Source organism: Talpa occidentalis, unplaced genomic scaffold, assembly GCF_014898055.3.
Source record: "Talpa occidentalis isolate TD23 unplaced genomic scaffold, MPIMG_talOcc4v2.1 talOcc4.5, whole genome shotgun sequence".
NCBI classification, from domain to species: Eukaryota; Metazoa; Chordata; class Mammalia; order Eulipotyphla; family Talpidae; genus Talpa; species Talpa occidentalis.
In genome coordinates, this window is record NW_023604861.1 from 99649933 (window position 1) to 99673197 (window position 23265).

The following is a 23265-nucleotide window of genomic DNA, read 5'->3' on the forward strand; positions in this document are numbered from 1 at the left end:
TATCTGTAGTGTAAAAATTCTGATAAAATTTGAAGGAGCTGCTGGTGGAGGAAACTGATTTTGAGTACCTATGGTCCACAGATGTCCAGACACTCCCAGCATTATAGGGATGGCATTTGGGGAAAGAAGTAGATTGGAGATTCTGATTTGAAATTTATCTAGACAAGGGGTCATTTTCTTTTTAATAAACTTTCTGATTTCATTGCTTACACTATAAGCAATTTAGAAAATAGAGATAAACACAAGAAAAAAATTAAATGACTCATAATTCAATCTCATGTTCTTCTTTTTTCATCTAATATGTTATTTTTTCCAGGTCATGAGAAATTCTTCAGAAACATCATTCCCTATGATTGCATCATTCCATTGTATACCTTTAATTAAACTCTACCTTAAGTTTTAATTTTATTTATTTCATTTCTGAGTAAGATGTCACATGGTATAAATTAAAAAGATACAATGGGGTAGGTAGAGAAAATTCTCTCTCCCACCTTCTGTTCATCAGCTAAGAGATAAAGTACATTACCAGTTTTTTGTATGTTCTGCAGCTTTTTATTAATAAAACAATATGCCTTGGAGATTACTTGATATTTCACAAAGAGCTTCATTTTTTGTTTTTTTTTTTCTTAATTTTTTTATAACTGCCCAATTCTAATCACATGGCTGTTTAGCCATGTCCTCTGGGGATGGACTTTTACATTATTTGTGCATTTTTATAATTTTTTAGATGTTTGACTATATCTGTAGTGTAAATTCTGAGACGTGAATGCAGTCAAAAGGCATGTGGTTTTGATAGATGCTAACTGCCAAATAACCCCCCACACCCCAGCCCCTCAAAAGATGTACCAAGTACCACTCCTTCTAGCAGTATAGTAAGAAGAATACTTGCTCTGCTGTCCATTGTAGACTTCTGAAATCTCCCAACAGACTATGCAAAATGCACTCAGACATTTCCCTGGGGTAAAGATCAGTTGCTTTCATCAGATTCTCAGAGGATCTCTGGTTTACTTAAAGATGTATAATCAAGGATATAGATAATAGTGGGAATCAGAAATATGCAGATCACTCAGAAAGTAATTTATAAACTCTTATTTATTCATGTTCATCATAATATCTGATTTTCCCACATCCAATCTATCTATTTTGCATATTTTCTTATCCCCCAGACTCTCAAAAAAGCAAATGGATAGTTGATATTTAGTTCATGTAGACAACTTTAAGATGTACCACCCAACCTCCATTTGTTTTTTAATTTTCACTGATTTTGTAGGACCTGCACACATGGTGTCAATGTTATTTACTTGCAAATACTCAGCAGAATTTTCTAATCAGAACACATAAAGATGCTGTTAGAATTCAGTTACACAGACACCAGTTTACTGCTTCTTTATTAAATGCTTAGAGCATAATTATATAGCAATATAAATCTTTTAAATCAAGTTAAAATAGGTCTAGTAATAATAGTCTTCATTCAATCAATAGGTGTCCTAGGTAGGCATCTGTAGGTGTGAACAGAAACCTCAGGGCTTCTGCTGGCAGCAACCTCATGCATTTTTGGCTGCATTCATTTTGGGAATTCTTTGAAGTTAGGAACGTACCCTGACAGAAATCAAGAAAGTGAAGATTAGGAAGGTTTTCGCTCCATTCTAAATCAAATAAATGGATAAATCCTAACATGATAATGTGCAGATGGGGGCATGGGAAAGCACCATGTAGCCACCTGCACAAACCTCCTTCAGGCATTTAGAAGGACCCACCCCTGCCTTTCTTCCACCCCAAGTTGACTGCAGTGGTGAAAAGGAGATTTGCCTGTCTCTTTGTTTAGGCTCTGAGAAGAGGAACCTGGGGGTGGGTGGAGAGTCTCTCAGGTGTGCTGCTTGGCCTCACTGAGGGACTGGAGGAAACTTTTGTTTTACAGGAGTCACACAGGAGTGGGTTCACCACACTCCACAGCCCAGCAGCACCATGAGAGTGGGTGGCTGGAAAGAGTCAGGGTTAGTCAGGCTGCAGTAGTGAGAGGTTGATTACAATGTTGAGTCTACTCTTCAGAGCCATAAAGACATAAAGTAGCTAAAGGAATCCTCAGGACACAAATGGCTATTTTTCCATTGCAGAGGCGGAGCTCCCTAACCTCTGCCCAGCTCCCCAGTGCCACCCTGGGCACTGGAACATCATGCCAGTTTAGTATACACTGTGAGGGCCTGGCTAAAAGTAAGGGACATAAGTATACACGTCACAGCCTTCCTTGTGTTCACACTCTGTACAGAATGATGGAACAGCTGTGGAGCTAGAGACCAGTCAGAAGCTCATCCCCTGAAATGCCCTTCTGAATGACCTTGGGCCTGTGTCATCTAATGTGAATTTCCTCATCTGTAGCTTAAAAATTATGTTCCCTTTTCACAAGGTTGTTGTGAGTAAATGAGATGATGTGCCCATGAATTCATCCCTGTAATATTTATCGAACACCTTTTATGTGGTAGGCACTGCTGTGAGTCTGAAATTCAGTGGTGAGCAAGATGAGGTACCTGCCTTGATGCTTATATTTTCTGGGGATCTAGGCAATGAGCAAATAAATATGTGAAGTAATGTCAGGCCACATATGAAAAGATGGAAATGCTACCCTTGGTACCTGGCACCTACACAGTCAGTATAAATCAATGTTATAGCAGTAGTTCCTGGCGAAAACTATGTCAAATTAACAGAATTGAGGTCTATTACCTCTAGTCTGGTGTGTGGGGCTGAGGGGCTATGGCCAGGAGGCCATGGGTAGAAATGAGGATAACAGTAGTACCTGCCTCCAAGGGCTATGGGAAGGATGCTGGGAGAGAGCACAGCAGCGTGCTTAGTGCCGCATCCATAGTTTGTGCTCCAAATGGGAGTCTAGTTGTAGGAAGGAGAGGCAGAAGCAGAGAACTTTGCTCTGCCCCTGTAGTGGACAAGAAAAATGGGGCCACCCCTCCAGTGGGTTGCTTGCTCTTCGGTTAGGAAACCAGCTGATGACCCAAAGAGAGGGAAGAGAAGAATCAAGATGTAGAGGTGGGGCCTCCCTGGTGGCGCAAGGGGTTAAGCACAGCACTGTGAAGCTATCAGCAGCCTCTGCAGCACAAGTTCGATCTCCAGCCAGCCAGGGAGCAACACACATGGCCCAACAGACCTCTCCTGACTCGCCTGCTGCTCCCCTCAGCAGTGTATTTCAGTCAGTCTGCCTGTTCTGTTCCCCACTCTGTCTCTGGTGAATCCTCTCACCCCCACCCCACAACTCTGGCCTACACCCCAGTTCTTGTATGCATAAATAAATCTTTTTTAAAAAAAAGAGGTAGAGGTGGGTTTATGGGTAACGGCAGGCTTGAGGCTGGAGCCAGAGAGGGAGACTGAGGCTGTGTGTATGTGGTGGCTGGAATGAAACCAGACTTGAGCACCATTTAGTTAGCTGCTTCCCTGGGCAGTGTGTGAGCTTCCCAAGGGCAACCAGTAGTAAGTCAACTCTCTCCCTCATCTCCCTGCCTCCTCAGGCTTCAAAAGAAAATTGATGAGCAAGGGCTAAAAGCCAAAGAACAGGAATCTGAAAGGAGGAGGGGCCTAAAGAAGTCAGCTACCAAAGAGGGACTTCGTCACTGGGAGACTGACCAAGTGGGATCAGGATGATCATAGGCAGCTTCTGAAGGTTTTCAGCTAGGCTGTAATGCTGATAGAAAAGAGACAGGGAACTCATCTACTCACTGTCCTCAGTAATGTTTACTGAGAGTTGATTCTTACCAAGAAATAGTATTTGTTACAAGTTAGGGAAGTAATCTGGCATTGCTTCTAGTACCAAAAATTGACTCTGAGCTTGGTGACCCTGGGAATCTTACTTTCTGAATCTTAGTATCTTAATCTCTCATGAAGTTTATATTTACCATGCAAATTAGTGTTGTATATGACTTGGAAAAAAGCAAATAATGGGTGAAAAAACTGGGGGGGGGCTTATATTTCTATGGATAAGAAATGTGCCCACATGTAGTCAAGGTTTTATAGGGATACACGGATGGTTCCCAGAAAATAAGCTTCCTTTGTATGTGACTTTGTACCTTTGTCTGTGACTTCTATTCTCATGGTTGTAAGATGGCTGCTCCACCTCTAAGTAGAGTGTCCATTTCCAGGGAGGAAGAAGGGCAAGGATTTTAGCTTTTTTCTTGTAAAGTTTTATCTTTTTACGGTCAAGGGAAAGTTCCCCTGGGACTTCTTATGTTTCATTGGCCAGAACTGAATCACATGGCCATCCCTGGCTGCAAAAGTCCTAGAAGGAGGGTGAGGGGTGTGTGTGTGAGTGTGTGTGTGTGTGTGTGTGTGTGTGTGTGTGTGTGTGTAGTGTTTGTATTTTGTTGTTGTTAACTGGGCACATTACTACCATGTGAAGAAAATTAGTGCTCTGACAGTAAAAAAGGAGAGGAATGAGCATTAAGTAGGAGCAGTCCTTCAGAAACTATTTCACAAGACAGTAGTGAGGATTAACTGGGGTACTGTGTCTCCAATATATCCTGAGGGCCCAGCACACAGATGGACCCTTAATAAATGTTTCCTCTGGGAGGCACACTCACCATGGGATATCTGAAGCTGGAAATTGCTCTTTGGTGGAGATACTTTGGAAGCCACACTGAGCTCCAGTGGTCTCATTCTATGAAATCTCAATGGCCAGGATGTTTTACTTACGGTTTCCAACTCCAGTATCTGAAGTAGCTTAAAGCACAACCCGACACTCTAAACTTACGTGTACCTAAAGTTGAGTGACTTGGCTATCTAAATCTCTCTCCCACATACTTTTTCCAACCAACTTATACCCGTGCCATGTCCCTAGATTTTGTACTGTCACTATCTGGCATTGTTGGCTTTGCTTATTTACTTGAATTGAAGGAATTACCTGTTGAGAACTTTACCACCTACAATAAAAACAAGGGTTTTCATGTTTTTTTCTCTTTTCCTGTTTCTATCATTTTCAGCCACCGGAAATGGTTATAGACCAAGTCAAAGCTTTTAAAAATATTCCTATCTATACCATCTCCTTCAATTACTATGATGAGATTGCAAATGAATTTTTGAAAGAGCTTGCTTCTTTGACTGGAGGAGAATTTCATTGTTATAATTTTGCCTGCAAGGATGCCTTCCCACCAGCGACTGTTCAGGTAAGAGCTTGATGAGCTGAGAAGAACGCATTTTTGTAATTGAGCATTTTAGACTGGAGGCCCACTGACAAAATTAGTTTGGAAAACAGTAATCACAAAGACAGATCTAGTAAGTGAATTGTGTCACAATGTGTATACCAATGTTTCTTAAAATGTGGTCCAAAGACCATCTGAGCTCAGGCACTTATAAAAATGCAGATTCCTGGATTCTACTTCAGAGCTACTAAATTAGACTCTAGGCATAGACACCCAGTAATATTTAATTAAGATATGCATTTTTTCTTCTAAACAATTTATAATGGAAAGTATCAAAAATACACAAAATTAGAAAAGCATATGGACCCCCATGTATACATTAGTTACCCAACAATTATCAACATTTCGCCAAGCTTCCAGAATCCATTCTTTTAACAAGTATCCCAGGGGGTCCATATGTGAAGCCCGTTAACTAATGCTGTATGCAGACAATTGTGGGAAGTTTTAAAAAAATACAAATGTCAGGTAGCTGTCTCCCGATGTCTTAGACTATGTAACTATGCAACCATCTGATAAAACAATTCATACTAATGGGAGAAAATTCTGCTCTCGGATCTTGTCTGGGGAATATACTTTCAAGGATGTCCTGCTAGAGAATGTTTTTTGTGTCTTATTATCTGCCCTGAGAAGTGATCATAATTCCAGAACAAGTCAGAGCACTGACAAGTACTTGCATACGAGGAAACTACTGGAGTCTGGGGAAAGACTCACCCAAGAGGCTTGTAAGGAACAGTACTCTGACCTCACATAGGGTTTGGCATAGGGACTACTTGCCACAACTAGGCTGAAAAACCTCTTAATTCTACATGCATGGGGTAGAGTACACAGATCCACCTGAATCTTTCTTCAGTACTGGCAACAGCCAAGTAAGTGTTCCTCCAGTTCTGACTAGCAAATCTTAAATTCAATACCTGAAAGTATCAAACTCTTTCCAAGGAACTTAACTGCATCCCTGAACAAGGCCCCCAAATAATTATAAGAACAAAAATATCCACCACCCAACAAAGTAAAATTGACAATTTCTGGTATCTAGTCAAATAGTACAGAATATGCAAAGAAGCAGGAAAATGCAGGCCTAGAATAAGGAGAAAAAGCAAACAGAAAAATTAAGCATATGCAAACTGACTCAGATGTCAGTGTTAGATTAAATAATAAATTGCTCAAAGACATGCAAAAGCTCTTTTGCTCATGCAAAAGTTCTAAATAGGGCCTCCCCGGTGGCGCAGCGGTTGAGCACTGGGTTGCAAAGCTGCTCGCGGCCTCTGCGGCGCCGGTTCGATCCCCGGCTGCTCCCCGGCCACCGGAGGAGGGTCCCACATGGCGCGCAGACCTCTCCTGCCGCCCGCTGCTCCCCTCAGCAGTGTACTTCGGTCCTTCTGCCTGCTCTGCTCCCTGCTCTAGCTCTGGTGAATTCTCTCACCCTCCTGCCCTTCTGACTGTACCCAGTGCATGTATAAACAAAACAAACAAACAAATAAATAAATAAATAAAACATGCCTCTATTTAAAAAAAAAAAAAGTTCTAAATAAAATTTAGCAAACTGAGAGGTTGCAATGGCGGCTGAAGCGCTGGTTGAGAAGGTGCCTTTGGACAGTGCGGAGGAGCAGCAGCCCGTCGCAGCGACCGAGGAGCTGGCAGCCCAGAAGCGCGAGCAGAGACTGCGCAAATTCCGGGAGTTGCACCTGAAGCGGAACGAAGCTCGTAAATTAAATCACCAGGAAGTTGTGGAAGAAGACAAAAGACTTAAGCTACCTGCAAATTGGGAAGCCAAGAAAGCTCGTTTGGAATGGGAACTACAGGAAGAAGAAAAGAAAAAGGAATGTGCAGCAAGGGGGGAAGACTATGAGAAAGTAAAGTTGCTGGAAATCAGTGCAGAAGATGCAGAAAGATGGGAGAGGAAAAAGAAGAGAAAAAACCCTGATCTGGGATTTTCAGATTATGCTGCTGCCCAGTTACGCCAGTATCATCGGTTGACCAAGCAGATCAAACCTGACATGGAAACTTATGAGAGGTTGAGGGAAAAGCATGGAGAAGAGTTTTTCCCAACATCCAATAATCTTCTTCATGGAACACACGTACCTTCCACAGAGGAAATTGATAGGATGGTCATAGATCTGGAAAAACAAATTGAAAAACGAGACAAATATAGCCGGAGACGTCCTTATAATGATGATGCAGATGTCGACTACATTAATGAGAGGAATGCCAAGTTCAACAAGAAGGCAGAAAGATTCTATGGGAAATATACAGCTGAAATTAAACAGAATTTGGAAAGAGGGACAGCTGTGTAATCCCTTCAGGAACTGTTTGGAAGCTTGAGAATAAAGTGAAGCTTTCTGCTAGCAAATTCTACTTCTGGTAAACCAGAACTCAAATCTATGCCTTCACACTTAGCATTTAGAAATAAATGTTTTTACTTAAACATATACTTTCATGGATATTTCCACATTTTTGTGCTTGGATATAAGATGTATTTCTTGTAGTGTACTTGTTTTGTAAAAATCTACTTTGTATAAATTCTAATTATATTATTTTTCTATGTATTTAAAAAAAAATAAAATAAAATTTAGCAAACTGAAGTTAATAATATATTAAAAGTCTAATATATACTGACTCAATTTGGTATATCCCAGAAATGCAGGGTTGGTTTAACATTTGAAAATCAATGCATAATTTACCATATTAACATATTTTTTAAAACTTTTATAATCATCTCAATTAATGCATAAAACATGTTGAAAAAGTCTAAGATATGTTTCTGATAAAAGCTCCCAATGGGAGGAGAAGAATTAAGGGGATGATGAGGAAGACAGATCAAGATGGGATATGAAAAAACTTTGGGAGTGGGCCTCGCTGGTGCGCAAGGGATTAAGATGCAACCTATGAAGCTATCCACAGCCTCTGCAGCATGAGTTTGATCCCCGGCCGGCCAGGGAGTAACCCACATGGCGCAGCAGACCTCTCCTGACTTGCCCGCAGCTCCCCTCAGCAGTGTATTTCAGCCAATCTAACTGTACTGTTGCCCACCCTGGTGAATCCTCTCACCCTCCCACATATCTAGCCTGTACCCCAGTTCTTGTATTCATAAATAAATATATCTTTAAAAAAAAGAAAAACTTTGGGAGTAATAGATTTGCTTTTATTTTGATTACAATAATAATTTCACAGGTGTGAATGTCAAAACTGTACAAACAGCCCACTTTGCATACATTTAGTTTATAGTCTATGGATTAGATCTTAATAAAGGCCATTTAAAATGGAATAACATGAACTACATAAAATTATTTAGATTCTTCTTTTCCTGGTTTTTTTTCTGTTGGAAATATTTGAAATGTAAACTCTTTAGTTCATTGTCATAATGTATTCACTTTTTCATTTTGATAGAATGAAGATCTGATTCTTTTAATGGAAGAAATGGAGCAGGGACGCAGTGACCTGGAGAAGGTGCAAAACCTTTATTCCGAATCCTTGATCATGGACTGGTGGTACAATGGAGAGAAGGAAGGCGACACTAAGTGAGCACACCAAACCACCTGAGCTTCCCATGGCTGAGGGTCCTCCAGATGCTCTGTTCACTGTCCTTGACATTCCTTTTTCCTGAAGTGCTTAGAAAGATTTCTTTGAATGAAATGAATCACATAGTATAATTGTGTTAGGATTAATTGTAAGCAAAGAGAATACATAATCTAATAATTAGAAACAATGGGCTTAAGGAGACCTCATGTTCAGCTTTACATGTAAATGCTGATATCCTTACATGGCCCCTAAAAGCAGTGTTGAATTTCATTTCCACCCAGTGTGGACAGACCCCAACCCAAGCAGTCGCAAAGCTGAGCCCCAGTGCTGTGTAGTGAAGGAGATTTACTCAGGGGCCTGGGATCCAAGGTCTGCCCTTCACTCTGTGTGACCTTGGTGGATCTGTAACTTCTCTGTACATCCATCCATTGCTATGGGGCTCAGTTTCCTCATCTTTAAGATGGTGGCTGTGGCAGTAGGATTTGGGATAGACGACTTCTCAGTTTTTCCCCCATCCTAAATTCTAGTAATTTTAAACAAAAGTCAAAACCTTCCCCAACACTCAGAAAATGTGTCAGATCTTTTCAAAATGGTTTAGTGTTGTAAGGATATTCAAGCACCACAGTTTCATATAAATGCCCTATCAGGAATTGTGGTTTTTTGTTTTTTTTTTAAAGATTTATGTATTTATTATTTATACAAGCACTGGGTACAGACAGAAGCGCGGGAGGGTGAGAGAATTCACCAGAGTCAGAGCGAGGAGCAGAGCAGGCAGAAGGATGGAAGTACACTGCTGAGGGGAGCAGCGGGTGTGGCAGGAGGGGTCTGCGTGCCATGTGGGACCCTCCTCCGGTGGCCGGGGAGCAGCCGGGGATCGAACCGGCGCTGCAGAGGCTGCGGGCAGCTTCGCAACCCAGCGCTCAACTGCTGCGCCACCGGGGAGGCCCAGGAATTGTGTTTTTATTTGATATTAAAATGCAAATTTGAGAATACTGATCAGGATTTTTTTTCTTCATTGAAATTCAGTGACTTCCTATTGCAAAGTAAGCATTAACATGGGCTGGAGAGAGGGCATGAGCCTGGGATCAGTAAAAAGAGATGAATTGCCTTGTTCTAGTTTTCTACTAGAAAAAAAATTATAGCTCCCAAATCTCTCTCTCCTTCTTTTTACAAACATTTATTGAATATAAATTATGTGCCAGGTGAACTGGGGCGTACAGGTGAATATAAGCCTGGTCCCTCCTTTCACTGCAGATCTAGTGTGGAGGAGGATGGACAAGGATCATGGAGACAGGCGAGTGCTCTATGGAGGCAGGCCTGGGGGCCGGTGGGGCACTGAGGGTGGGGGTGTATTAAGGAGGGAGAACATGCTTCACGGTATTGGAGCAGAAGATGGTTTGGGAAACTCTTTTCTGTGGCTTCTGTGTTCAGAGCTTCAGAGGTGTGTCTGGGAAAATATCCTGGTCATACTGGTGAATGATTTGCTGAGGTCTGGCACAGGGCATCCAAGGTAGGCTTTTGGCTCTCTGGTCTTTATAAGCTCTAGCTGCTCAAACCTGTGATCAGAGAACAGATTTCTGGAATGCTTCCTGGTTTATAACTTTCTCTCCCTCATGTTCATGACTGCCCAGTGCAGTCAGAGAGAAGCAGGTTTCCCACAGTTTATAGAGGAGGAAAGTGAGGAAGTTCAAAGAGCATTCAGTAACTTCACTGAGTCTTGCAGTCGGGAGGAAAAAGAGCTGTGATGTGAGACTTGTCTAATGACGTCATGGCTGGGCCCCTGTCCACTCTTATGCAAGGGGAGAGAAGTGATGTGGCTCTTTATAGATTAACCAAATGGGGCAGTTTCACTTTAAGTTTGCAGCATCAACATGATTATTATTGACCTAACTCTGCCTTCTTAATAAAAATTTTGTCTCCTCTCCTTTTCCCTTATCTAAATCAAAACAGGCATCAAAAAGAAATCTGTTCTATGGCTTCAACCCCAGAAATATGTGCAAAGCCTCACTCTGATGTTGAATCAACACAATCGTCCTCCCTAAATATGTCGAAAGTACCAAGGGACCTTTCAAATCAAAAGATTCAGAAAAAAAAAGTCCTTCACGCAGGTAATAGCGAATAAAATGGTTTGAATTTCGTTGGTCTCATTAGTTTCCCTTCAGTGTAAGGAGGTAAAAATAAAAGCTAAACCCATGTATTATTTTCAAAGAAGGCTTAACTTTTCTAAATTGAAATTTTTGAGAAAATTGCACATTCATATGTAGTTGTGCAGTGTCAAATGGTTCATATACCTACTGTTCACCCAGTTTCCCCAATGATGTCATCAACATCTTGAAAAAAATAGTACTGTATCCTTTCATTCTGACTGCTTTCAAGATTTTGTTCCTTGTCTCTAGTTTTCTGACATTAAACTATAATGGGATTTGGCTTGGATTTCTTTGGGTATATTCTATTTGGGGTTTGCTCAGCTCTTGAATCTATAAATTGTATCTCATGAAATTTGGGGAGTTTTCAAATGTTCTTCAGATAATCTCAGCTCCCCCTTTCTTTTTGCCCTTTTGGGACTCTGAATATATGAACGTTGGATATTTTGTTTTTATAGCCACAATGAACTTGAAAACAGACAATATAATTCATCCAATTTTAATAACAGAAAGTACATTTTAAAAGTGAAACAGATCCTCAGTTTCCTTATTCAAGAGTAAGTTTTCCTCATTCAATATGTGATTTTCTGAGTTCTTCCATATGATAGTAAATTATTTTAATAATATCCTGAACATTTTGTCTGTTATCCTAAGGACTCTGGATCCTATTTAAATATTATTTTAGGCGGTCATTACCCTGTTTAGAGTTAGCACATAGGCCTTACCTGCTTATGTAGGTTGTGGTACCAATGAAAACTTAATTTCCATGCCTTTTAGTACTATTACGGGGTTTGCCCTTCTGGTGTCACTGAAGCTCTTATCGGTCCTGCTGATACTGCCAGTGCTATGTCTTGGGTGTCCCCAGGTCTCTAGGAGGAGGAGAGGAGAACTTTGAATCTATAGGGCTTCCTGAAATAGGCCACTTGCTATAGCCTGGATCCTCTTGCTTGATCTTTCCACTTGCTCCTGGTATCTCTGTTCAAGGGGGAAGGTCTTAGGCCTATGGTGACAAAGAAGTTTCCAAAATGGGCCACTTGTGTAACTGTATCCTTCTTACCTGTCCTGCCTGCCCATTTCAATAAATGTGAGTTTTGCTAAAGATGCTACTTGATACTCATCCTAAATATTTTAATGACATTTTGTCACTTTCCATTTATTTAGATTTGTGTTCTTTGCTGTTGATAATTTTTTTTTGTTAAATTTTTGTTTCAGTTTTTGATGTAGAAGAGTGATGAAACGTGGGAACTGACTATGCAAAGTTTAGGGAATATTTAAATATTTGAATCCAGTGCCAGATAACTTTTTATTTCAGTGTTTGCAGAGTTTGGAAATAGTAGTTTTCATGATTGGATCTTTTTGAGCTAAATTTCATGTTTATTTTGCCATATCTGCGTATATGGTTGGTTTAGCGATTTTGGTGAAAGTGGCCTGTCAGTGTGATTGCGACAAGAATTCTGCTCTCCGGTGTGGGTTATTTATCTCTTTGCTCATAGACATGGCTCCCTATGAAATTTATTCTTTTTAATTCCTGGTTACAGAGGTAACCAAGACAGTATTCACCCTGTTGTTGCCTATGAAAACGGGGAATAACACATAGCCCACCACTATCTCCATGCATATGAACCACTAGAATTAACTTTCTGTGCAAAAGATAGGCAACTTTATGGTTTTCTTTGTATAGGTCCTTTACCTCTTTTGTTAGATTTATTCCCACGTATTTGATTTTTTTGTTTTGATAATAAAATGGATGGTTTTTTTGATTTCTTCTTCAGATTTATTGTTTGTGTATAGGAAGGCTACTGATTTTTGCGTGTTGATTTTGTATCCTGCCACTTTACTGAACTGATTGATGAGTTGAATTAGTTTTTCTGTGGAGTTTTTGGGGTTCTCTATGTATATTATCATATCATCTGCAAATAGTTATAGTTTGACTTCTTCTTTTCCTATTTGGATTCCTTGTATGTCTTTCTCTTGTCTTATTGCTCTGGCTAGGACTGCCAGTATTATATTGAAAAGCAGTGGTGAGAGTGGACATCCTTGTCTTGAAATCTGAAGAAGAAGAAATAAAAAAACCATCCCTTTTATTATCAAAACAAAAAAAACAAATACTTGGGAATAAATCTAACAAAAGAGGTAAAGGACCTATACAAAGAAAACTATAAAACACTGTTAAAAGAAATAGAAGTAGACACAAAGAAATGGAAAGACATTTCCTGCTCATGGATTGGAAGAATAAACATTATTAAAATGGCCATCCTACCAAAAGCAATATACAGATTCAATGCTATTCCAATAAAAATTTCAATGTCATTCTTCAAAGAAATAGAACAATTATTGATGAAATTCATATGGAATCACCAAAAACCTCTGAATAGCCAGAGTTCTCCTAAAAAAAAAAAAAAGAAGGGAATGGAGGCATCCCACTCCCAGACTTCAAACTATATACAAAGCCATAATCATCAAAACTGCATGGTATTGGAACAAGAACAGACACAGACCAATGGAATCAAATAGAAAATCCAGAAATAAACCCACTGATTTACAGTCAACTAATCTTTGACAAAGGAGCAAAGACTATGCATTGGAGCAAAGAAAGTTTGTTCAATAAATGGTGCTGGGAAAACTGGGTTGCTAAATGCAAAAGAATGAAGCTTGACTACTGCCTCACACCATGCACAAAAACCAACTCAAAATGGCTTAAAGAACTAGACATAAGACCTGAAACCATGAAATACATAGAAGGAAATATAGGCAAAACACTACATGATATGTACATCAAAGACATCTTTACAGACACATCACCCAAAGCAGTGATAGTGAAGGCAAAGATAAACAGCTGGGACTACATCAAATTAAAGAGCTTCTGCACAGCAAAAGAGACAATAACACAACACTAATGATAAAGGACTGATCACAAAAATCTACAAAGAGCTGATGAGACTCAACAAAAACAAAGAAAATAATCCAGTCAAAAAATGGGCAGAAGAGATAAAAAGAAGCTTCTCTGAAGAGGAAATGCAAGTGGCTAACAGGCATATAAAAAAATGTTCAACATCACTTGTAATCAGGGAAATGCAAATCAAAACTACCATGAGATACCATCTTACACCAGTGAGAATGGCACATATTAAAAAAACTAGCAACAAATGTTGGCGAGGGTGTAAAGAAAAAGGAACTCTTCTGCACTGTTGGTGGGAGTGCAAACTGGTCCAACCACTATGGAGAGCTGTGTGGATATTTCTTGACCTACTAAACATAGAGCTTCCATATGATCCAGCAATTCCACTCCTAGGTATTTACCCAAAGGACACAGAAACATCAATTCCAAAGAGCACCTGTACCCCTATGTTTATAGCAGCACTATTTACATTAGCTAAGCTTTGGAAACAAATCAAATGCCCAAAAATAGATGACTGGATCAAGAAGATGTGGTGCATATATGCCATGGAATATTACTCAGCATCCAAAAATGATAAACACATGCAATTTGCAGCAACATGGATGGAGCTGGAAGGGATCATGCTCAGCGAAATAAGCCAGAAAGAAAAAGAAAAATACCGGATGGTCTCACTCATAGCAGGAATCTAGAAAAATAAGGGACCAGGAAAAAGAATAACTATAAGAAAGAAAATATCAAAATCAACAAACAACTATGAACCAGAGACACTCTTTGGGGAGTGGGGGGTGGGGAAAGGAGGGCTTGGTGTCAAAATAAGGTGGTTGTAATTGTATGGAGAATATAAAAATAAAATTAAAAAAATAAAAAGATAAAGTCAGGATGGAAAAGGATGAGATTCTCAGCAAAAGAAAAAAAAAGATAGGCAACTTGAAGATTATTAGTTAATTTTCACTTTAATTATTTAATTTCTTACAGAGCTATTGAAAACAAGGACATATGTTTCATTCATAAATACTGCATAAAGCCTTAGAACTTGTGCTTTTAATTGTGAACTACAAGTGTGGTTTATGTAATCACATATGAAAAGTAATTAAGATATTTTGATGCAGACTCATTATCTTTTTTTTTTTTTTTAATTTTCTAGAGGCATGTCTTATTTATTTATTTATTATTTGTTTGTTTGTTTTGGTTTATACATGCACTGGGTACAGTCAGAAGCGCGGGAGGGTGAGAGAATTCACCAGAGCCAGAGTGGGGAGCAGAGCAGGCAGAAGGACCGAAGTACACTGCTGAGGGGAGCAGCGGGCGGCAGGGGAGGTCTGCGCGCCATGTGGGACCCTCCTCTGGTGGCCGGGGAGCAGCCGGGGATCGAACCGGCGCCGCAGAGGCCGTGGGTAGCTTCGCAACCCAGTGCTCAACCGCTGCGCCACCGGGGAGGCCCAGACTCATTATCTTTTAAAGCACACAAATTCCACTTGCTAGTTGAAGGAATGCAACAAAGGGTAGAAAATAATAGAACTAAAGGTGTAGACAGCGGCAGTGTTAGACAGTTTCTAACAGCCTACCAAGATGTCCTGCTTGCAACCCTGCACCTGTGAATATGAAGAAGCATCACCCCATGAATATAAAGAAGCATCACCCCATGATTATGTGATACGGACCTTAAGACAGGGCTATTAGGGGCCCAGTGTATTTAGATGAGCCCTTAAACGCGGGAGTTCTTTCCAGTTGGCTGCAGGCAGAAGAGAAAGTGTCGAATAAATGAATTAATCAGGCTTTTTACTCCAGGAGCCTCTGTGGCTCTCAGTTGCTGCCTTGATCATGTTAATACAGAAGGTGCTTGGAAGCGTGGATGTGGGGCACGCGTGCCTCATTGTGAACACCTGATGTATGGGTGTGTGTGCATGTGCAAGTGTGCCCAGCTGAGCCTAGAGGCCAGGGCTACAGGAGGATGGAATATGAGTGACTGCAAAAGAGGTGAGATCACCAGAGTATGCCAGAGAGAGAGAGAGAGAGCCCAGAGAAAGCCTAACGATTCTCAGAGACTGGGAGGCCTACCAGCCTCCCATTCCCTGGTCTCCCTGCCCACCCTGTGACTACTTGCCCCACTACAAAGAGATATTTGAAATCTGAGGGAAATGGGAGTCAGTGTGCCATTGCTAACCTGCAGATGGAGGGGAATGTCAGTGCATTAAGAGTTGAGGTGCATCCCCAGTTGAGAGCCAGCAAGGATGCAGGGACCTCATTCCTTCACCTGCAATAAAATGAATTCTGCTTGAATGAGTTTGGAAGCTAATTTCTTTCCAAGAGAGGCAAAGCTTAAACTCAAAAGTGAAGAAAGTCATTACTTCAACATTCAATTGGTCACAGAAATTTCTTCTAAGAGTTACTCCAAGGAAATAGTTACACCTGAGGAAGCATCTCTTTCCATTCCAAATTTCTTTAACCCTTTTCCCTCTAATACCAACAGAATCTACCAGAACCAGCCTGCTTAGAAGTCAGATGTCCACGCTCAAGAGCTCAGCTTACAATGAGAGGAAGGATGGCCTTTCCAACTCCAGCAGCTGGTATACCCCAAGTGACAAAGGCAAGTCAGAGAGGGGTGCTCTATCAGGAAATGCAGGCTCGCCTCCCTTTATCCATGTCTCCGCTACCGAAAGAGCTGGGCAGAGAGGTGTCTGGGAAAAAACAAATCATGTTAAGTGTGTTTGGATCGCTTATTATTCAAAGGACTCCTTTATAAATCAGGGCTACCTGTTGTAGTAAATTGGATTTTTTCAGGGCAGGACCTGCACTTGTCATGGCTGAGTGTTTAATAGATACACAGAGCTCATGGCAATGGTGCTAGCAATGCTTGCTGCTGCTCCATGGTTTGCATTTGAAAATCTAACACTTCAAAGTTGGTTTAATTTCTTCCCTTCATTCACAGGTTACACCATCTGATGAGCCTCTCTCTGGTCCATATTGTCAGCTTTTTGGGGGCTAAATGTGAGGAAAATATAATTTTTCTACTCAATTTTTATTACTATTGATAAAAACGCTTATTCTGAAATAGTAAATTTGAAAGTTTAATTCCCTGTATTTCAAACAGTTTATAAATGATAAAATCTCTGCCAAGCACACACACACCATCCTCTAAGTAGTGGAAATGTCTGAATGACAAAGTCACACCTATTGTTCCTCTATTGTGGCTCAACCAAGCCCTGTGTTCATCAGGGCTGGTGTCAGTGTGCTGTCTTTTTCCATTTCAATTGAATTGTCATTTTCCCTATTATTTGTCTAGTCCTGAAAGAACTTATTACGTGATGATTAGAATATATTTTCTTAGGCATTCAACTAACGTATTCACAAATTCCCCTCCTCTAGAGGCTGTTGGTTCAACTAACTAATATTTCTTCCACTTATAAATCCAAGTTTATATAATGATATACATTAAAGGCCCTAAATATTGATTTGAAAATTTGAAACTACAGCTAAACAGAACCTAAGAGGAAATTTGGTTTTCCAAGTAGAGTGGAAGAACCACAAAATAATCAAAAACTAAAATATCAATCAAGGCTCTTTTATACAACTTGGAGTGAGTCTAATGAAGGCAGCATTGGTTAACAGTATTCTTCTCTAACATGTTTTCTGGAGAAGGAGAGAATGAATATGTCTCATTCTTCCATGGAGAAAGATCTCAGTGGATATGGGGTGAGGTAGATAAGCAAAAGAATGATAGTACTGAAGCAGGGGCAGACAGGGCAACAGGGCAGGAGGCCAGATGGAAGGATGAAACAGCCACCAACCTACCTGGGCTCTGAAACAAGAGAGCTGCTCAAAAGCTCCAAAAGGCCAAAAACCAAAACCAAGTGCTATAGCAATATAACACCCATACAGTAGAGGCTTATGGACTATAGTCTAACAAAGGACAGTGCCCAATAAGAAGACAGGTCACTGTCTATGGGTTCTCACCTGCGCACACAATTGCAAGAGACCTCAGGCTCCAGGAACAACCATGGGGCTTATTTTACAAACAGGGAAAACAAAGCTTTCTGTAGCCACAAGTGGCTGGTTATCTCATCCAGATAGCATCAGTGAGAGTCACCAGGAGTACTGGACAGCACTGACCAGTAGTAATGGTCACTACTGTTTTCTGAGAGGCAATGTCAGAGACACCCAATGTTAACAGCTCCTGTGAGTTGGTGGGTTATACCAACAACAAGCAGCTCTTTGAGACACCAGGCCCAGGGCCTTTCAGGCGATGTCACAGACAGGACCAGAGCCCTGTCTCTGACAAGGTCTTCGGCTTCTCTTTCCTCCTTAGAAGTCAGCTGCTGGATGCTTCTTTCTTTCTTTCTTCAGTGGTCAGGAATGGAGTCTTCCCCTTCTTTCTTCTTGCTTAGGAGGCTGGAACCATCTTCTTTCTTCCTTCAGAGGCTGGCATTTTCTCTCCCTCAGCTCCTCCCAACCCTGGTTTATATCCTCTTTCAGGGTGCCCCAACCACAAGTCTGATTGGGCCATTTTTCAATCCTGTGGCTGATTGGACCACTAAGCACCAATTAGCTCATAGGTTGCACCTAATTGGTCCATTCCATGATTCAGGAAGTAAACTGTTACATAAAAGGGCTCTGAGGAGCCACTGCCACAACTGACAAAATGGCAGTTACTGGGTTCTGAGGAGCAAATGCCACAACTGACTTGTGGTGGAGCAGCAGGGTGAAAGAACATCACTGCTACTGCTGAGGCAGCTGGGTTCCAATAACAGTATTATATTTACCTATGCATCGGTCTTGGGTGTCAGTTGCAAATGAATCTCACCTGAGAACCCACTTTGAACTGTGGTCCATCTATTAGCCCTCAGTCACAACTGGAGTGTGATCCTTTCGCATTTTGATATAAATCATGTATATGAGGAAATTACACAGTTGCCATTCCCCCATCCACAGAAATGAGCATTCTGCTGACAAGTGATTATCCAGATGACAAATCATCAGAAAGACTGACTCGAGAAGAAAGCCAACTTTATGACCAAGAGTGAGTACTTTAAATTCATTTGGAGAGTGTCGTGATGTTTATTGTTGTCATTCTTATAAGTTTTAAAATGTCACAGTCATTTGTCCTTAGTTCTTCAGACATGTCTTCAGCAAACTGGCTCGATATCCATGGCCTGGTTGCCAGGAAGCTCACTCTCATGGATGCCTTGTCCACGACAGCGGTCCCTCACTGCCCCACCTACGTTCCTATTCTGGGCAAGCATGTTGTTTCCAAGGTCTTTGATGAGGTAAAATGGATTTTCTTTATGTCCCTGCTTGAGGTGTATTTCATTTCCTGCACTCATAAAAAGTAGTCCACTTTAATTTCATTTATAGTTGTAACAGAAATGTATTTCAGACTTTGGAAAAAATTATTTGTAAAGCCAGTAAAAAGGAGAGAGAGCAGCATTTAAGTATTTTTGCTCTCAATCTGAAAAGAAGTTGGCCTCTTTGGTGTGACAGTTCATGGCTCTTTGCTGATGGGTGCAGTGGAAAGCTGGCAGGGATGTCTGCAAACCCTCTAAGGCAGAGTCACAAGTGACCATCCAGCATCAAAGGGCAGGGAGAACTTGTAAGAGGTTATGCCCTTCTTTCACTAGCCTCACCGAAATACAGGGGCATCTTTTCCATTATAAAGTCTCCGGAGGGAAAATCAGAGAGAAAAAGAGGGAGAGAAGGGCGTGGGGGTGCAGAGAGACAGAGAGAGAGGAATTATGAAGAGTGATAATTATGTCCTAAAGGATAAAAGAGCTCCAGTAGGTGGGTGTGGTTGGGGTTAAATATGGATGTAGGCCAAAGTACTGAAAACTTTCCATTGAAATGGGCAACAAGGAGGTCCTTGCCCTTAGCAAGACTAGTTCCAGTTGCATAGCCAGATTGCCCAAGAATGAGGAATAAATACAAAAGGAATGAGAATATGAAGACTGAACATCTCCCCCCACTCCCCACCCCCACTTCCTGGAAAGGATAACAACTACATTATTTAAATAGAACATATCTGGCTTAAGTCACTAAATGGGAAAAATATCCTTAAAAGACCTTATCTCATACTGAAATACTTGAAAGGTAGGATGTTTGGAATTTGTTTCAAAAATAGTCCAGATGGTGGGAGTAGGAGAGGGAAGGGAGGAGGCAATAAAACCAAATTGGCTGTGAGCTGATAATTGTTAAGTTTGGATAAGGACATTGTATGGAGGGAAGTTCATTCTACTATTTGTCTGCTTTTGTATACCTTTGAAATGTTCTTTTATAAAAAGTTGAAAAAATCAAAAGACAAGAAAACTTTTTAAAAAGATCTTTATCAAACTGGTTTTGCAATAACTGAGATGTGAAATGTTTGGAAGAAGCTTGTGAATTGGTGGCTTTTTACTATCAGCACATTTAAGAAATTACAGAGTTGAACTTGCATTCTTATGTGACGTGGTCGGTGGTTTCTCTATCTGGCAGTTATGTGTAACCACTTAGTTTGATGTTGCCTCAAGGTGAGTGCCCATCCCTGGAAGTGACCTGGGAGCTTCCATTTAAACTCCAGTGAACTCTAACTTGATTAATCAGATTATCAACTTATCACTTAAACTTAATTCCTTACAGAAGCAACAGAAAAAAACTGAACACTGATTTATTTTTTCTAGGAAGTTTGACAGCTTATCACATTCTTTGCATTTATTTCACTAATATTCTTGAGTTTTATTTGGAATACAATGCATTTACTGAAACTCCCCATAAATTTCTTGTGTTAATCATGTCTTCTAAACCTCCCAACAACCTGAGATACATTGAAAAGTATGTTTCTCAGAAAACAAATATGACAACGTAGGGAAGCTTAAGCAAAGGAAGAAGCCATAAAGGAAAGATTTACAGATTGAATATAAAATGTTATTTTTGTGTGAAAATATAGTGAAGGCATATCTCAGAAAAATATTTGCAGCATGACAAAGCTATAGGAGTAGTATCTTAAATCAATGTGAGATTTGTGTGTATATAAATCAGTGTTTAGTATACATGCACATATGCACACACCCAGTACCATAAAGGAGTAGGAAAATGACAAACAGCTCAGTGGAAAATCTGGGCGGCGGAGGCTTGGGTGGGGGGTTGTAAATAAAAAAAAAAATCAGCCTCTAAAAACACATTACTGGTCACCAAATATATACATTTAGAAAAAAATGCAAATTGAAGAACAATTAGACAGTTCCTCTCCAACCATCAAATTTGGAAGTTTGAAAAATACTAATAAATAGTGATGGCAATGACAGGTTAAAACTGGAACTTTTATATCTGCTGATGGGAATATAAATTGGTGAAGCCTTGGCAATATATTCAGAGGTATTAAGAGCTTAAAAGTTTTCCTCCAGCAAATCCAGATATTCTATAATCTCTGTAAGGAAATATTCAGAGATTTTGACAAATATATTGAGAGAATGATTGTTGCCTTATATCTAACAATGAGAAAATTTAAAACCACTTACGTATTTAGTATTCCATCCATATGATGGAATGACATATATCCATTAAGTATCATGTTTCAGATGAATGATTAATGACTGGGGAGAAACTGCCAATATAATGCTAAATTAAAAAATCAGGGAATAAAACTCCCTTGATAGTATGTGGAAATGGTTTTATATATGTATGATGTAGACATATCACTCTTTCTGCTTCTTTCCTCTTTTACCAAAATGTTAATAGTGTTTATCTGAGAAATAAGATTATTGGAAAATTTGGGGGGTTGTTTATATACTTTTTAAAATTTATTGTAGTACTTTTAACTCTGAACATATTTTAATGATATACTAAGGGGAAAAAAGTTAAGAAAACAAGCCTAAAACCAATGATAAAGTGTGTAAATATAAAGGGAATTTAATTTCGAATTAATTCAGTGGTTTTCTTTTATTTGATAAGTAATACATGAATACATTTGCAATACAGAATGACCAGTCATTGGTGATAAATGTGCAACCTTCTCTCTCAACCACTCTCATTTATGAAGGAAATACTTTGAATAGTTTGGTGAATATCCCTCCAATCCTTTTTCTGCAAACACACATACACAATCACAACCATACATATACATAACACATATTTATATCAAGCAACACCATATGTATTTGCTGTTCTATTTTTTTTTAATTGTGTCTTAGAAACCATTCCACATGTGTAGGTATGGGTCTGTCTCATTCTCATCTGTTGTAACATTCTTCCTCATTTTTTTAATACTGTTTTTTTGTTGTTGTTGAGATAACATTGATTGACAACATTGTATGTGTCTGCTACAGCACCACATCCCACACCCACCACCAAATCACTTGTTTCCACCACCATCCATTGTGCTCCTTCCTTCCTTGTCCCTCACCCCAAGTCCTTCCCCATTAATAATAGACATTTACTGTGGGTCTCTCCCTATTACATACAATCATGTAGCAGGTTTCCATGCACATAGACTTTTGGGCCATGCACAAGTCTATCTTTATGATCAAGCGCTATAGTGGGATTACTGGCCCCCAAGGATATCCAGAGAACAGATATGTACATCTTAAATTTTGGCAGATAAAACCAAATTACCCTCCAAATAAAATTTACATCTCCACAGCTTTTCCCAACTATGGCCTTTTTTCTATGAGGAACTCTAGAATACTATTGATAAGCATTAGTTTTATGAGTATAAAAATGCTTTGAAAACACTGAAAAGAGTATGCAGACATAAAATCTTATGCTTATTCAACCTTGCCCATCTTTACTAACTTATATTTTGAAAAAAAATGTGGTGGTTTACTTTAACATTCAGAAAATTTCTTTTTAGCGTGTATGCAGTATATCTGTTCTCTGGATAATGAACCTATTCTAAAATTATAGGATTAAAAGAAGCAGGCACTCAGTAAATGTTGGCTTTTAGAAAGGCAGCAAATATTGCATGCCTACTGTATGCAGATTATGAACTGGGCTCTAAATGACTGCTAAATCTAGACAGCCAACGTTCCTACACAAATGCAATTCAACGTCCTGTGGAGTAAATAGCCATTAAAATAAGAAATTCTAGTTAAATGTAATTACTGGGAAGTGCAAAATGAAGATGCAGGAGAGGTCCCTAGGCCACTTTCGGTTGTCAGGGAAGGCTTTAGATCTACCCTTAAGAGTTCAGACATGGGAGAAATGATACCAAAGTGGTAGAGTATGGAGTGTTCCAGGCAGTGGGGGAGCAGGCAGAGAAGACTAAGTGTCAAAGAAAGTTTGTTATTCCAAAGAAAATTTAATTTGACTGGGAGAAGGTATTAAAACCAGTAAAGAAAGTACTTTATAGGATTTTAAATGTCATCCTAAGAGGAGTTGAAAGGTTTTTAGCAGAGGAAAGAGGTCAAATTTGGGTTTTGGCTTGAAAGTAGAGAAAAGTTGGAGAGGTTCTACTATTGGGAAGATGGATTAGGGAGCAAGGTGTAGGTGGCCATCGTCTAGGTGACAATACTGGGGGTGAATCCATGGCTACTTACAAAGTCAACAG

General features: G+C 39.9%; 2 protein-coding genes across 2 annotated transcripts in view; both read left to right on the forward strand.

Annotated features, from left to right (window-relative positions):
• Window positions 1-23265, forward strand: part of VWA3B (von Willebrand factor A domain containing 3B) — a 155482-nt gene that overhangs the window by 88919 nt on the left and 43298 nt on the right. The window contains 6 exon segments of the mRNA XM_037527901.2: window positions 4977-5159; window positions 8580-8710; window positions 10662-10819; window positions 16225-16341; window positions 18684-18771; window positions 18862-19018. Coding sequence (XP_037383798.2) covers window positions 4977-5159; window positions 8580-8710; window positions 10662-10819; window positions 16225-16341; window positions 18684-18771; window positions 18862-19018 — 834 coding nt within the window.
• LOC119259242 (pre-mRNA-splicing factor SYF2-like) lies at window positions 6744-7709 on the forward strand. Its single transcript, XM_037527899.2, has one exon. It carries the CDS (start codon window positions 6749-6751, stop codon window positions 7484-7486), a length of 738 nt encoding a protein of 245 aa, XP_037383796.1. The 5' UTR covers window positions 6744-6748; the 3' UTR covers window positions 7487-7709.